This window comes from Eublepharis macularius, chromosome 8 (genome assembly GCF_028583425.1).
Source record: "Eublepharis macularius isolate TG4126 chromosome 8, MPM_Emac_v1.0, whole genome shotgun sequence".
Taxonomy (NCBI): Eukaryota; Metazoa; Chordata; class Lepidosauria; order Squamata; family Eublepharidae; genus Eublepharis; species Eublepharis macularius.
The window spans coordinates 70,948,081-70,964,030 of record NC_072797.1 but is presented as its reverse complement, the minus strand read 5'-3'; the positions used below and the strand labels follow the sequence as shown (position 1 = coordinate 70,964,030).

Here is a 15,950-nt window from a genome sequence, read left to right as displayed (position 1 = left end):
AGAAGAACTGCATCCCTAAGCCGCTACATCCACTGTGTATAGAGTCCACTTCACATGGGGGAAAGGAGCATGCTTCATGAAGTGGTGATCAGCAAAGAGAACTGTTGGCCTGCAAAGAACTAAGCCTTGGAGTTTTTGTCAATGGTCCAGTTTGTTATTTACTATTTTTAAAATGATTTAGTACATCTTTATTTTATTTTTTAAAAAATTATTCTGCAGGAATGAAATCAAACCTTTGTGAAACACAAAATGAGCAATGTATATATTTATTTATGACTACCTGAAAATTTTTGGGAAGTATTTTTTATCACAAAGGGGAAAAACAAGGAACTATTGCTAGATGGCTCAAAATGGAAATCTGATCATTTGCCCACCCTCTATTTGAATGTGATCATAAACCCATTTTCTGTTACAGCGACACTCTGCCCCGCACTTGGTGGAATTGCATTTAGGGCAGGGGTAGAAACAGCCCAAGCAGTTCTTCTCCAGGCAGTCACACAAATCTGCTTTGTTGGAAAGCAGCCGGCCATGTTTGTCATATTTCTTTGCAGGTCTATAAAAGATCAAACAGAGAATCACAGTGAACCCTTCACTACATTTAGAGAAGCAAAAACGGAGATGCAAAGGGTCAGGACTTCCTGCTGACACTTCTGCAACAAGCTGAAAAAAGCGCTCTCTGAACCTCAGCAAGTTTTTCTTTTTTAAAGTGGAGGATTTAATGCTTATGCATATGTCTATTTAGGACAATATAGATATTCTGCACATGTGACCTTACTGATAGGTTTGTCTCATGTTAAGATGTGCAAGCCGTTTTCTGTTAGAGAAGCAGGGTTTTTTTAAGTACATTTTTATCCTGCCCTTGCTCAGTCTCCTCTCCTCCTTTTTATCCTCACAACAACCCTGTGAAGTAGGTTAGGCTGAGTGTGTGTGACTGGCCCAAGGTCACCCAATTAACTTCATGGAACTGTGAAAATTTGAACCAGGTTTTCCAGATCCTGACACCTTAACCCAAGAGTCCCCAATCCTTTTAAGCCTGTGGGTGCCTTTGGAATTCTGAAAGAGGGTTGTGGGTACAGCAACAAAACAGCTGCCACAGGAGGCAGAGCCAACCACAAGTCTGACAGTGAAGTTATGCAACACTCCAATAGTAGCTCCTCAACATTTCAGGCAGAAGCTCTGTTTAATGGGATACCTTTTAAAATCAACATATTTTTAAAAAATATTTTCTCGCATACATACAAAACAAGTATACATATTAAGTTAGCCAAGAAACTCTCATCTGTCAGTGATTACCTTCATTTTGCAAGCACCTAACATACTAATGCAAAAGGGAAAGGGTTTTCCCCTTTACAGGAATAGTGTAATATAATATGTGACAGATGTGCTGAAGGGTTTGTGAGAGCTCCTTGCACATGTGTACAGTAAGAAAAAGATTCTGGCCAGACTTTGATAGGAATATAAATGGTTTTTGAAAAGTGACCAAGATTTGATATAGTGATGTTACTATCAACTTCTACCTGAATTATAAAAATATTTTCAAATTGGACAGATCTTATTACTTCAGTAGAAGTTCCAGTTAGATGCATTAAACATTTTAAGCATGTAGCCCTATCATGTTTAGTCAGAATCAAGTCCCACTGGGTTTTTAGAATATCAGTCTGCTATTTGCACAGGCAAAACACATAAAGCCACTGTCAGCATTAGACTATAAACATAAAAAACTCTATCTGACCCGGCCCACTTGCTAAAAACACTTGGTGGGCTCCATGAAAGGTGTCAGGCACCATGAGGTCCATGAGTGACACATTGGAGACCCTGGTTTAAACCAAAAACTAGACTGGAAAGCATCTCTCCCTTGAAGACTCAGTCTGGTGTAGTGGTTAAAGTACTAGAGCAGAATCTGGGAGGCCCAAGTTCAAATACCCACTCTTCCATGGAAGCGGGATTGCCTCCATCCCCAGCTGCCACTACCCTCATCACCGGGCCTCTGGCCAGCAGAGGGGAGAAGGCACAGGGAACCTGGAGGCATGCAGCCAAAACAGATGTGCACACTTCTGCATCACCAGCCAAAGATGTAACTTCTGGAGCAACAGAGAAGTGACAGGTCATGCTGGGGGCTAGGAGGAGAGAAGAACAATGTAAGCAGTACTGGGTCCCCATTGGGGAGAAAGTTGGAGCATAAATGAAGTTAAATTAAAATACATATTAAAAAATACTATCTGAATACAATATGAGTATGCAATATACTGGGGACAAACAGCAAAAGCTGCTAAGGTTCTGCAAATGAAATGTAAGGTAGCATTTGTCTAGCTCAATGTTTTCCAACCTTTTTATCCATGGAGGAACCCCTACATTAATTTTTCAAATCCAAAGGAACTCCTACCTATGAAAATGCTTACAGGACAAAAAAAGTTCATGGCAGGAAGCGCAATTCAATTACTGCCAAATTATTGTCAAGAAATTTTATTTGTGAAGCACTGGGGTGTGTATAAGTGTGTGTGAGAGAGAAGAACATGTGTGTACTTACATTGTAAAAAAAAGTGAAACATTTTTTCTGCCTTTTTTGTATTATGTAATCTTTTTTTCAAATATCAAATCAAAATAAAGTCAAAGTCAATATGATGTTTCCTTTCAGTGGGATATTTGAGTCGGTAATCTTTGTCTGGAAACACTGGTATAACTAGTGCCTAATAACCTACAGCTTAACTATGTGCCTGCTTCCTCAGAAGAAAACCTGTTCACATGCCACACAGTAAACATATGTATAAGCTGCACATACAAGTACACCTGTTTGTAAGAAAGAGCCGATGTGTGTTCACTGTACAGATGACACCAAGAACTGGTACTTTGATCAATATGGGGTTTGAGATGTACATGTGATGAATGCAAAATGACAATCAATGCACACAGAAAGCAAAAACAATTGTACACTGTGCACGGATAGTACTGTGTTTACAGTAACTTGTAAACAGGGTCTCTGAATTCATTAGAACTCCATGGAAATGAGCAAAAGACTGAAGTCTTAGATTATCACTGACTGCCATCATGAGATCCAATTTAAGATGTAGAATAAATCAAACTTACTTCTTTGTATTATTAAAGCAATCCTGGGTTATCATTGACATGCAAGCTTTCTTCTGCTGCTCCCGAGTTTCAGGGTTGAAATCTGCTAGAAGTGGTCCTGGATTCTGAAATGCCAGGCATTTCAGCTGCCGTTCTATTTGTTGCTATGAGCAAAAAGAAACAAGTAACTATAAGGAATATGGTGATTTCTTTTTAATTGGATTGTTACTTATAATCAGTATTATTAAAACATGAGCTTACAACAACCCTACCTTAGCAATATTTCCTTTTAAAACATTTAATCATCTATTTCCTTTAAACCATCCTTGCCTGAGAATTAGCTAGTTGGAGGATGTTGCATCAGAGATATCAATACCAGCAATACAGTAGTCTGTGGCAACTGTGCATAAACTACTCTCAATGCATGACAAATTGTTCGGGGAGTATCTGCAAGCATTTACTGTTACAGTAAATGTCTGAACTTGCAGTTCATCCCGTATTTAGCAGGATTACTATGGTAACAACACATCATCAGTAGGGTAAAACTAACGTGTCTCAAAATGATTGTGACCCAGGTTAATTTTACCCTAACATTTACTATTACTCCATCTAATAGAGTTAAGAACATGGCAGGTAAGAAGCCTCAAGAGAGAGCTGGAGCTCTCTTACTGACCAACCTCTGGTTGGGAGGAAGGGTTTTAACCTCTTTCCCTGTCCCCAAAGGAGCAAGGAACTGAGCTGTCTTTCTTTTTCATGGTTAAACCCCAATACGCTCACAGCCCACCCATCCACATAACCTGCCTATTTGCTTGTTCCACTAAAGATAGTGATGGTTTACTGACTGGGTGCTGGGTGCACAGAGGGAACCAGGTTCTTCATAGTAGAAGAAGGGACAGCCAGAAAAGTATGCCACTGTGCAACAGGCAAGCTACAGAGAAGGATGATCATTGATGAGTTACCCCTTGTTATCTTTCCAGAAACCATATACACCTTTCTCTAGTTATCCACAACTCTCCCTTTCCCTCTGCTTTGACACTTTCACTGGACAGCAAGGAAAGTGAAGACTCTGGAAAGATCATTCAGAAAGGCAGGGTTACACATTAATATATTAACCATCCTAGCTACCAACCACTCCTCCTGGCTACCAACTATCCTGGCTACCAGCCATTTCTCCTCCACACCAGATAATTGTACTAATCAGTTCACACCATAAACATTTGAGTCAGAGTTGCAGAGCAAATTAAAAACAAGTTCACAACCAGCCAGCATTTAAAAAAAAAAGGATGGTGACAAGCAAAGAATAAAAATTTAGCTGTTCTGGATTAACATCATCTGGACTTTCAGGAATGTGAGCTAACAAATGTAATAAATAATAAAGAAAAGGGCTAATTTTGAAGCACTCTATGAACTTGACAATATGATGCATCCTCCCTGAGTCCACCACAGGGCCTTTGATCAGATGTGCCTTGAAAGTTCTGTGCATGGAATGCAATTCCCAGGTGATATGGGGACATTAGATCTGTTGTGCATTGGGAGAAGGGCATTAAGACCCATCCCATGCTGTTTTCCCAACCTGAAATGGCCCTAGGGGATGCTATTTGTCCCACTGTGGAAACCTACATGTATCCCTACACATGGATCCCTTAATGGACGAAACAACACTCTCTGTGTGTAGTTTCATGCAGGAAAAGAGTATGACTGCAATAAGCTTAAGCACATTCTCCCTGTGCCCCACAGTTCTGGTCTGAACTGGATCTCCACAAACCACAGCACTGATTTCCAATGATGGAACTTGCACAGTATGTCTGATCAAAAGCCATTATGGCAGACCTTGGGAGGATGCAAGTATAACGTAACATACAGGCCCTATATTTAAGACAACTCTCTGTTCAAAGTAGTAGCAGTTAATTCGGGATGATTTTGTGCTCTAAGAGAAACTGAAGCTTTTTCAGTCCTTGAAAGTTGCTCCACACGTTCTCAAGGTCCTCAACCACTCCTGTGATAGCAGAGGATCGTTTTCCAGGTGCTACAGTCTGCTGCAGATCATAGACACATTCCATCAAGAAAGTCTTTGTGCAAGTTTCATTGAAATTAATGGGAGATGAATGCTAGTGTAAACCACTTCGGGGTCCCCATATTGGGAAAAAAGTGGGGGATAAATGAAGTAAACAAACAAACAGTGTACTTGTTCAGTCCCAACTAATTTCTATGAAGCTTGTGCCCTACATTTGAGATTGCTCAGTTGACAAACTAGGTTTCTCCTCATCAAGATTTTCAAGACAAGTTGCATGGACAGAAGTAGTAGTGGAGCATAGATGGACCCTTCCACAATCTACAGTAAATGGAAGGGGAAATGCTCAAACTCTGCTACTCTCAGTTGGCTCTGTCCATACTCTTACCATCTTCTTTTTCCAATGTTCTTCGTGGCTTGTCAACTGAAGAATCTGAGGGCAAGGAAAATGCATAGAAAGAATCATTGATGGAAAGGAACAAAATATGCAAAGGACTCCAGCAAAGCATTAAGAAGATAGAGTGAGACAAAGCCAACATATTAATCAGTGGGAAAAGTATTTTAGGGTAATTGATGTAGGTTTTTTGGAAGTTTCTGGACTAATAATGGACTAAGATAATGAAGTGCTGGCAGACTGACCTTTATGCATGCATTTTAAATGCACAAAGTTAAAAAGGTCCTAAAGTGCTACATTTTTATTTTAGTCCAGATCTTCAATATCTCTTGGCAGACTCCCCAATATTTATTGGCAGCCTGCAGCAAAATGGCAAGTGTCATCAACATTCTGTATAATTTCTTATCATTTTTATAAAGAAACCAAGTATATGAAACACAAAATATGGAGTCCTGGGGTAAGGTGTGACGAAAGTGACAAATTAAGTCTAATTTTGAAATTTAGTTTTCAAAAAGTAATATTGGATTTCCCCCATAAAATACAGTCCTGCTAAAATGCTTGTAAAATGAAAACAAATAATGTAGATCACAACAAAGGAGGAGGAAAATGGCAAACATAACAAAAAAATATCAACTGAATAAGATAAAGCAATAGCAGAAAAGACTGAGAGCTGTTATATGTCCTGCTTATATTTGAAAGCATTGCTTTCAATGTACTACCTGTTCCTAATACCTGTTTAAGAGGGACAGTAATACATTACAAACACTACAGCAAGTGAGTGTTAAAATTGTCCCAGGTAGTGACCATTATTGTGTGCATAGCCATTCATTGGTATTGATGCACATCAGTGAAGTTTCACTGCACCACCCCCAATCTCTCTTTTCCACAGTGAAGCTTGTCTTGGTGAAGTTTATTCACAAAATTCTGAGGACATCGCCATGTTATAATAGCTACCACATGGAATGATTTAAAGGATCACTTGCTGACTGTACCATGTAGACCATGCACGTGGTCACGTCACAACTAAGTTATGGTGACCCCAGCAAGAGGCTTTCAAAGGTTGTGCAGACCACCCCCTTTTAAATGTTAATTAAGGATACAAAATTCATGATAATGCTGGCACTTGCAGGAGTGCTCTTCCGTGTTAAACTTTGTAATCTGTTGGTTTTCTTTGATGAGGCCGAGCTTTAAGATAATCTTTAGTATATGCATTCATCAGTGACACATAAAGTGTTAACTGGGATCAAAGATATGTTCTGTCACAACCACAAACTTCAGCACCAGTACATAATAACCTGTCATGCTTCACATTGTGTTTAAACTATGACAGCAACCTCCATGGTATCGTACCTACTACTCATGTTGCCTTTTCAAAACACTGCATGCTCTTACACAAACCATGTAACCATTTTACAGTGTCACAAGCATCTAAACAACCCACTTTTTGGCCAATCTATAGCATATGCAAAACTGGATTTGACGTACAAATCAATGCAGTTATATGTCCTCTGCCCCATTCATTGTGGTAAGTATTGATCTTTTATATATGTGCAAATGTTTCTATATTTGCACTCTAGCATCCTATGTACTTTAGTTAGGGATATACTTCCTCCCAAAATACCTGTATATGAACACTCGTAACACTGTACACTAGACATGGGAAACCAAGCTGAGCTCAGACATTGATACCAAACACCATATATCAGTGAAGGATTACTAACTGCACTCCGTTTTTGCTTTAAAGCCCAAACTATGAGTCTCTCTACACGAGACGCCTGGGTGCATGTTCGTCAAGTGCTAGGAGACACAATGTTAGCAGGGAAGCATAGTTTTAAAAGACAGAGCTTGCGGAGATCACTCCAGAGGGGACAGATTCTCTCACAGCCCTCCACCACCTCTGGCGTGCCAGACTGTCTCCCTTTCTGGAGCCTGTGCCCTACCACTCTCACTACTTAAAAAGTAGAAGTAGAAAAGTTTATTGTCTTCAGCCATAGGCCATTACAAGTCACAAACAACAAACAAAACAGAAACACAAGCTTGAATAAAATTGATGTGACATGGTCAAAGCATTAAAATTTAAAACTAGATACAACCATCAAACCATTTCTGGTTATCAAATTCATAATTCTCACTACTTAAAACTTTGAATTAACTGAGCTTTGGTTAATGCCTAACACCATGTCAGTTGTCCATTTATTTTATTTTTAGTCCATTTGTATCCTACTTTTCTTCCCAGTGGGAACCCAAAAGTGGGTTACAACATTCTCCCCTTCTCCATTTTATCCTCAACAACCACCTTGTGAAACTGGATAGGCTGAGTGTGTGTGACTGGCCCAAGGCCACGCAGCCACCTACCATGGGACAGTGGAGTTTTGAACCTGGGTCACCCAAATCTTAGTCTAACACTCAAGCCACTGCACCCAGGGCCCAAGTATTATTTTTTGAAACTTTTGTTTAATAATAACACCCATCCTGAGAGTTCTACAACTTTTCTAACTATTTTGTAACTTTTTGATGACTAAAAAAGATTATCCTGTCAATGTTTTTAATTGTTCTTAATTGTTTTTATGTATTTATGATGTAAATCCACTCTGAGCTCGCTTGCAGGGAAAGCGGACTATAAATTAAATTAATAAATAATGTTCTAATAGGCTAATCTGGCTGCAAAGTTTAGGTCAATTAAAGCTTGATTTTTCTGGCCTTTTTCATTACAAAATCATGAACTAGCCCACAAAGTCCATTTTTCTTGCAAGGTCTCATTCAGAAGACAAGTTGGTTAGATGGCTTAACCATTCTTGACCCATTGTAGAATACCTGCAGTTTTTGATGAGTGCTAGCTTGCTGAAACTTCTTTCAGCTTTTTCCATAGTCATTGACAGCAGCCAAAGAATCAGTAGGGCTATGCATGCTTCACTGTAAATTACTCCCCACAGACTTACAATGCCATCCTAAGCAAAGTTACTCCAGTCTAAGCCCATTGCAGTCAATGGGCTTAAGCTGGAGTAACTCTGCTTTGGATTTCACTGTTAGTCTCTATATTGAAATCATTTTCATCTTGATTATGTTCATCTGCTTCCTTAGTTACTATTAGGTTTGCCAATTCTGGATTAGGAAATTCCTGGAGATTTTGGGGGTGGAGCCTGGACAGTGGGGCTTTGGGGAGGGAAGGGGGCTCAACAGGGTATAATGCCATAGAATCGACTTTTCAAAGCAGCCATTTTCTTCAGGGGAACTGATCTCTGTGGCCTGGAGACCAGTTATAATTCCAGGAAATCTCCAGCCACTACATGGAGGCTGGCAGCCTGAGTTACTATATTGTTGACTGCAGAAAGGCCTTGTCTAATGAAAAAAAAATGGATCACAGATTGGTTTCGTTTTTGTTCCCACTATTTTACATCCTTATCTTTCTGGCTGCCTGATTTGTATTTATAGCCACCCCCAGATATGGCAGCAGGGAATGTGTACGTTTCTGACTGAGAGAGAATTAGACACTTACATGTATTTTGGGCCTGCAAATCGTACCTGAAGAAGCACCAACACTTGCTACCAAGATTGTATAGTGTTTTGTCTTGCCCTTCCCACCAGGTGTCCCTCCCTCCTGCCTGTGTAAAAGGAACTCTGGGACTGATAGTTCTTGAGAGTGCTACTGTAACACTGCTTCTGATTGGCTCCAACAAAACTCACAAGATTTGGACGATACATAGATGTAAGGAAATAAGTTTCTATCAATGTTCTCAGGCATGTTCTACAAGTTATCGTCTCTTTTTTTGACCCATGATAATTGGGATTGCACTGCAGCCTGGGATGGGCTCCTCTGGACCTCCACACACCAGTAAAGTGAACCCTCCCCACCATGTGGAGGCTCTGACTGCACCACTCTGGCCCAATACTGCATACTTAGAGGTCCTTCACAGCTCTGTGTTAAGACTGTGAGCAATCATACTCAAACTAGGTTTGCCAACCACCAGGGGGTGGCTAGAGATCTCCTGGAATTACAACTGATCTTAGGGTTGCCAGGTCACTTTGACAACAGAGACATTTATTCCTCTGCTAATCCTTTCAGGAAGTCCATTTCCATCTTGAAAAGATGTATTGATTTTATTGATTGTTTTTGAAACAGGACAGGAGACCTTACAATTTCTGGAATGGATCAATACTTTGCACCCTACTATTAAGTCTGATAGTAAATTTCATAATTCCCATATTAACTGTTTGGATACCATCATTTATAAGGATTCCAGTAACAAATTGATTGGGAAACTATATAAAAAAGATATTGATTGTAATGCTTTATTACATTATGGGTCATTTCACCCTCTTCACTTAAGGGACAACTTGCCTTATGGCCAGTTTTTGAGGATAAAGAGGAATTCTACTACATCTCAGGATTACAGGAGTGATGCTGGAAAAACAATTAATTAATCACAAGAGGGTATCCAGTCTGTGTACTTAAAACAGCCAAAAGGAGAGCTGATGAAGTTGATAGAAAAGAATTATTAGGTGAAAAACACCATCGAAAGAGTAACAATATCTCAAGTGCTGCTGATTTCTGGCGAGAATGAATGCTGTTCCCTCAGCGGTTTTGGAGGGTAGATACAAGAAAGTACCATATGCTAACAGAACATGCAGACGCCCATATGATAAAATTTAAACCATTGAACATATGATTATAAAGTGTCCCATATTTAATGAGTTGAGGGCTAGCTTAATCATCCCTCTACTTAAAAATATGGAACTACTTAATAGGAGAGCGCAGGTGACATGGTTATTATCGGATACAAATGATTCTGCTACTCTTTCTGTGGCAAAATGTATAGGCAATAATTAAACAACAGATAAATGATATTAAGTAAGGTTCTTCCAATTTTAATTTCTGCTTAAGGCAATAGCCATATGAGCAGTACTAGACAGACAGACAGACAGACAAGTGTGCTGTTGATTTCTCTCCTTTGGCAGGTACCATTAAGAATATTATCTGTAAACACTGGAATTTAGTTTCCAGCTTACCTGGCTGTAAAGGGAAACCAAAAATAGGATTTAGAAAAAATAAAAGCATTAGAGACTCAGCAATAATCAAGGAGAATTTAAGATCTAATAAAGTCACTGGTCACTTTAAAAGTGGTCAGAGCTGTGTTATGTGTAGGCTGATGGAGGAACAAAAAGAATATATACATCCACAGAAAGGGTGCATCATAAAATTCAAGTTTTTTACTAATTGTGAATCTAAATATTTAGCATTTTTGTTCTTCTGGCTTCTGGTATCTAGCTATTGGTACTAGAATGATCAAGGTTAGAATCTTGGAACATGTATCATGGATTAAAAATTGTATACCCGAGGCGTCTATGACTCAGCATTTTTAGATAAACAACATAGGATCTAAGATTTTTTGTCATCTACAAGCGTGATTCCCATCTTTACAATATAAAGGACATTAAAAAGGAATTATTATGGAAAGAAACACAATTTATTTATGAATTTAAAACATATGTACCTTATGGGCTTAATACTGAATTAGATTACACACCCTTTATTTAAAGGGTGCTATGGGTTTAAGGCTGATTTAGTATAGCATGCCAGGTTCGTGTAGTGGTTAGGAGTGCAGGACTCTAATCTGGAGAGCCAGGTTTGATTCCCCACTCTTCCACTTGAAGCCAGCTGGGTGACCTTGGGCTAGTCACAGTTCTCTGGAGATCTCTCAGCTTGATAGGAGAGGTGAGCTCTGGCAAATTTAGAAGCATTATCATTGCAAGTTCTTAGCACGCAGGGTGAGTTGTTGTAAATTATGTGTATTTAATTTTATGTGAATATAAGAATTATTTTATTTTGTTCAATAGCAATTTGTGGAATGCAACTCTGACAAAGTGTTTGAAGCGCATGGAATACCAGATGTGCGTAGGTCACACTTACATCCACACGATGATTGAAGATTGGACTCATAGTGATATAGAAAGAATGTATTTTGTAATATAACAATTTTGTTATTACATATCCACTTGTACATGTATATTGAGGTAACAGATATTCAAGTTTTTTGTATAAATAAACTTAGTGTTTTCACTTTAAAAATCCATTACATGGTGTTTTTGCTGTATTATTCAACCTCCAGGGGGTGGCTGGAGATCTCCTGGAATTACAACTGATCTTTTGGTTGCCAGGTCCCCTGACCCTCCTGGTTGAGAGAGGGGGGACGTGGTGCTTATCTTCCTGCTGCCCTGGCATACATCTCATGCATGACTAAGTGACTCACTTAGGTATTTTTAAAATGCCCTGTTTTGGCTATTTTGGGTCCGTTTGGGCCCGGATTGGGCCCAAAATGACCCGTATTGGGCTGCTGCTGGGCGGGGGAAGGTTCCTCCGCCCAACAGCGATTGGGGCTGAAATGGCCCAGATTGGGGCTGAAACTGCTAGGATCAGGCCAGGGGAGGGTTCTCCTGCCTGGCAGCAGCCCGTTCTAGGCCAACTCAGGCCTGATCTACGCCGTTTTGGGCCTGTTTTAGCCTTTTGGGGCCCATTTAGGGCCCAATACGACCTAGATTGGGGCTAAAATGACCAGGATGGTTCCCCTGCCGAGCAGTGGGCCATTCCAGGCCAACTCAGGCCCGATTCAGGCCATTTCGGGTCCCTTTGGGGCCCAAAATAGCTCAGATCGGGGGCGAAACAGCCAGGATCAGGTTGCTGCTGGGCAAGGGAGCACTGCCAGCGCTTCCGTTGAGGCAGAGCCGGCCCCCGCCTCAGGCACTGAACTCTGAAGGAGGCACCATGCTGGCCCCCCAACGATGGATCGGCGTTCCCTGCAGTGTGCATGCTCCTGTGTGCTCGCACAGGAATTCTCCTCTCTTGGTTCAAGGCATTTCTTCCGGAGTGCTGAAGGGCAGCCCTGTCTTCCTGCTCATCCAGCGCCCAAGGAGCTTTGAGTTCAGCCCCATCAGCGGGGACATTTCTCTCTCTGCCTTTTTTTCCTCCTTTTCTCTCTCTCTCTCAATTTAAGCCTTGGGCGAAGCTTCCGCGAGCAAGAGAGACTCTAGCTGGCTGGGGAGCAGTGAGCTCTCATCTGCCCTTTTGTCCCCCTTGTTCCCTCCTTTCTTTCTTGCTTTCCACCCCCCTCCCCCGCCATGTACTAAAAGGAATGACAGGATGATTGCCCATTGGAAATAAAAGGAGAGGCTTGAAGGCCCATTGGAGATAATGGGAGCCAGGGATGCCAATTTACTTGTCTGAGCTACATTGAAATACATCACAACACAAAAAAAAGTTGCAAAGAAAATGCAGAATGGATTTTCCATAAAGGTCTCTGGGACCAGATGAAATACTCTGGGAGTGGAATGACAGCCCCCAGAGTGTAATGAAGGTCCCTAGGAATAGAACCTGTGCTCAGGGACTGGAATGACAAGTCAAAGAGTGGAACGACTGCTCCTGAGAACAGGGACAGGGCTCTGGGACTGGAATGACACCACCTGTCATTCCACACCCACTGCCATTCCAATCTCAGACCACTGATTCTTCTCCCAGGGACTATCATTCCACTCCGGGGCCTGTATTGATAGATCAAGATGGGTAGCCATGTTTGTCTGTAGCACTAGAAAAATAGCACCTATAAGACTAACAAAATTTGTGGTAGGGTATGAACTTTCATGAGCCACAGCTCACTTCTTCACTACTGGATTCTTGCTCTTTTTTTGTGTTGTGATGCATTTCAATGGAGCCCATGCAAGCAAATTGGCATTCCTGGCTCCCATTTTCTCCAATGAGCCTTCAAGCCTCTCCCATTATTTCCAATGGGCATTCCTGTAATTCCTTTTAGTACATCCCTTTTCCCCTTCCCAGCTGGCATCAATTCTACTTCTCACCTTTCCTCAGGCTTTTGAGGTGTGGGGCTGCTTTTGGTGGAAAGAGTGGCTGGTTGTGTGTGCACTGCCACAGAGGAAGGAGAAAGTGAGGTGAGACACAAACAATTCCCTTTCAGTCCCTGAGCGACACAGCTAGGAGCAAATCACTGTTGTTGGGTTTAAAGTTGTTGTTTTTAAATTCTATTACTTTCCTCCCTCCTTCTCCCTTTCATTCTCCCTCCCCCTTGCTATTCTCCGCTCAATGCTGCTCCCCATTCACTCCAGCAGCACCCCGCACTGCGCCCCTCTTTATCACCTTCCTTCTCTCATTCCCTAGTTTACATATATCACTGCACCTTCCCCCTCTCCCCAATAGTTTATTTCAATATTTATTCACCACATGCTTAGCTGTCAGCTGCCGTTCACTTCAAACCCAAGGGGGGAGGAGAAGGATGAGCATGGAGGGTAGTTTCAGAAAGGGATCTCTGACAAAGGTGATCAATATTTTAAGGCTTGGAGAGGGCTGGACAGAAAGAGAAGGCTTCAGCTCAGTCTCCCCCTTCCAAACATGTCTCTCCTCCAAGCAGGCCCTGTAAGAGAAGCCCTCCTTCTACTGCCAAGAGTCTCTGGGTTCAGAGACAGGTGGGAAGAAAGAGAGAGGGAAACTTTTTTTACACACACACACACACACAAGGAGGTGTGCTCAAAACTTCAATGCAAGTCGCTGTTTCTGCTCACAAAATAGATTTTTGGCTCACAATAAGAAAAACAAAGATTGTTGTTATTGATGGTTGTTGGGGGTTTTCCGGGCTGTCTTGCCGTGGTCTTGGCATTGTAGTTCCTGACGTTTCGCCAGCAGCTGTGGCTGGCATCTTCAGAGGTGTAGCACCAAAAGACAGAGATCTCTCAGTGTGGACACTGAGAGATCTCTGTCTTTTGGTGCTACACCTCTGAAGATGCCAGCCACAGCTGCTGGCGAAACGTCAGGAACTACAATGCCAAGACCACGGCAAGACAGCCCGGAAAACCCCCAACAACCATCGTTCTCCGGCCGTGAAAGCCTTCGACAATACATTGTTGTTATTCTCACATTTATTTAAAAATTTAAAATTTAAAATTTAAATTAAGAAATGAAAATTAAATTAAAAATGTAAAAAATTTCAAGTTTTGTGCTTTTCATTTTTCCTACATTTCTTCTGTTTTTTAAAATTGGTTAGCAGGTAGGTATCTCGCCTCAGGCGCCAGAAACTCTGGCACTGGCCCTGCGAGGGAGGGTTCCCCTGCCTGGCAGCAGCGCATTCCAGGCTGACTTGGGCCCAGTACGGGCCATTTTGGGCCCCTTTCAGTCCTTAAATGGCCAGGATCGGGCCCCAAACAGCCAGAATCAGGCCACTGCCTGGCAGGAAAGTGCTCTCTCATGTGGCAGCAGCCCGTTCCAGGCCATTTCAAGCTCATTTCAGCCCAGTTTGGGCCCTAAACGGCCAAGATTGGGCTCTAAATGGCTAGGTTCAGTCCACTGCCGGGTGGGGGAGTACTGTCCCATGCAGCAGCAACCCATTCCACCTGATCCAGGCCATTTCAGGCCCATTTTGGCCCAGTTTAGGCCCAAAATGGCCCAGATCCGGCTGCTACCGGGCAAGGGAATGCTCCCCCGCGGTGCAGCAGCCTGTTCTGGGCCGATTCGGACCTGATCCAGGCCAAATTTCGCTTTATACGGGCCAAATCTGGCGGCCCATGGAGCATGGGAGCACTCCTGGGGAGACCACAGCCTGCGTGATGATGTCACTTCCCAGAAGTGACATCATCATATAGGCCAGGGAGTACGCAGGTAGTGAGAGGGACGCCACCTCCACCCGGGAATTGCCCCGGGGTGAGAGTTCCCCCACCTCTTTCCCCAGAAAAAAAGCCCTGAATAAAAGGAAAGAAATTCTTTCAACTTAGAATAATTCTACTTGCTAGTTTCTGTGACTGCTATCTTCAGTCTCATCTAACTTAATAAACATGACACACACTTCTTTATCTATGGCAAAAGGAGTGAGGTGCGCTCTGGAGGTTTAAATAGAGAAGGCTTTCTTTTTTTTTTTGTAAAATTTTTATTGGGTTAGAACATTAATATTTTTACATTACATTGCATTCAATTATCCCCTAATTTTTCGTTTCTAACCCCCTCCCTTTCCCCCCCTTTTGTTGACTTCCAACAGCTTTCCCACCCTCTGTCCCTTTTCCCTTACTTCTATTAATTTCCTCTATCTAAAACAAATATATATTCTCCATTATATTAAGCAGTACATCTTTAACTCTTTTACTTACTAAACATCCAAACTATACTTCTTTAGATAAACAATTTATCCCATTTTCCAGTTTTGAATATTTCTGTATGTCATAAACCATAAAAATTTCCCACATTTAAATCAAACAATTTGATTTGTTCTCTCTATATTAATCATTTCTTCTTTTTATAGTATTTCTATATAACTCATCACATAGTCAGTCATTTTAACTCTTCTATACATTCAGTTTGGTGCATATAAGTCTTATCAAGTAAAAAAAAAATATTGTTAATTACTCAATCCTCATGTTTAAACCATTAATTATTCTCTATCAATATTCTATCAATTAACCTTTACATATCTATATATATCTCAATCAATTAAT

The 15,950-nt window shown here is 41.3% G+C and overlaps 1 protein-coding gene across 2 annotated transcripts in view; it reads right to left on the bottom strand.

Moving 5' to 3' along the window:
* Positions 1-261: 261 nt before the first annotated feature.
* Positions 262-15,950, bottom strand: part of ARL14EPL (ADP ribosylation factor like GTPase 14 effector protein like) — a 34,527-nt gene continuing 18,838 nt past the window's right edge. The window contains exons 3-5 of one of the 2 annotated variants that reach the window (XM_054987038.1): positions 5,463-5,507; positions 3,085-3,227; positions 262-553 (exon numbers count right to left, since the gene is read on the bottom strand). In XM_054987038.1, the coding sequence (XP_054843013.1) occupies positions 346-553; positions 3,085-3,227; positions 5,463-5,507 (396 nt within the window). In that variant the 3' untranslated portion in view covers positions 262-345. The remainder of the gene's footprint in view (positions 554-3,084; positions 3,228-5,462; positions 5,508-15,950) is intronic. The other variant, XM_054987039.1, reaches the window with a different exon arrangement.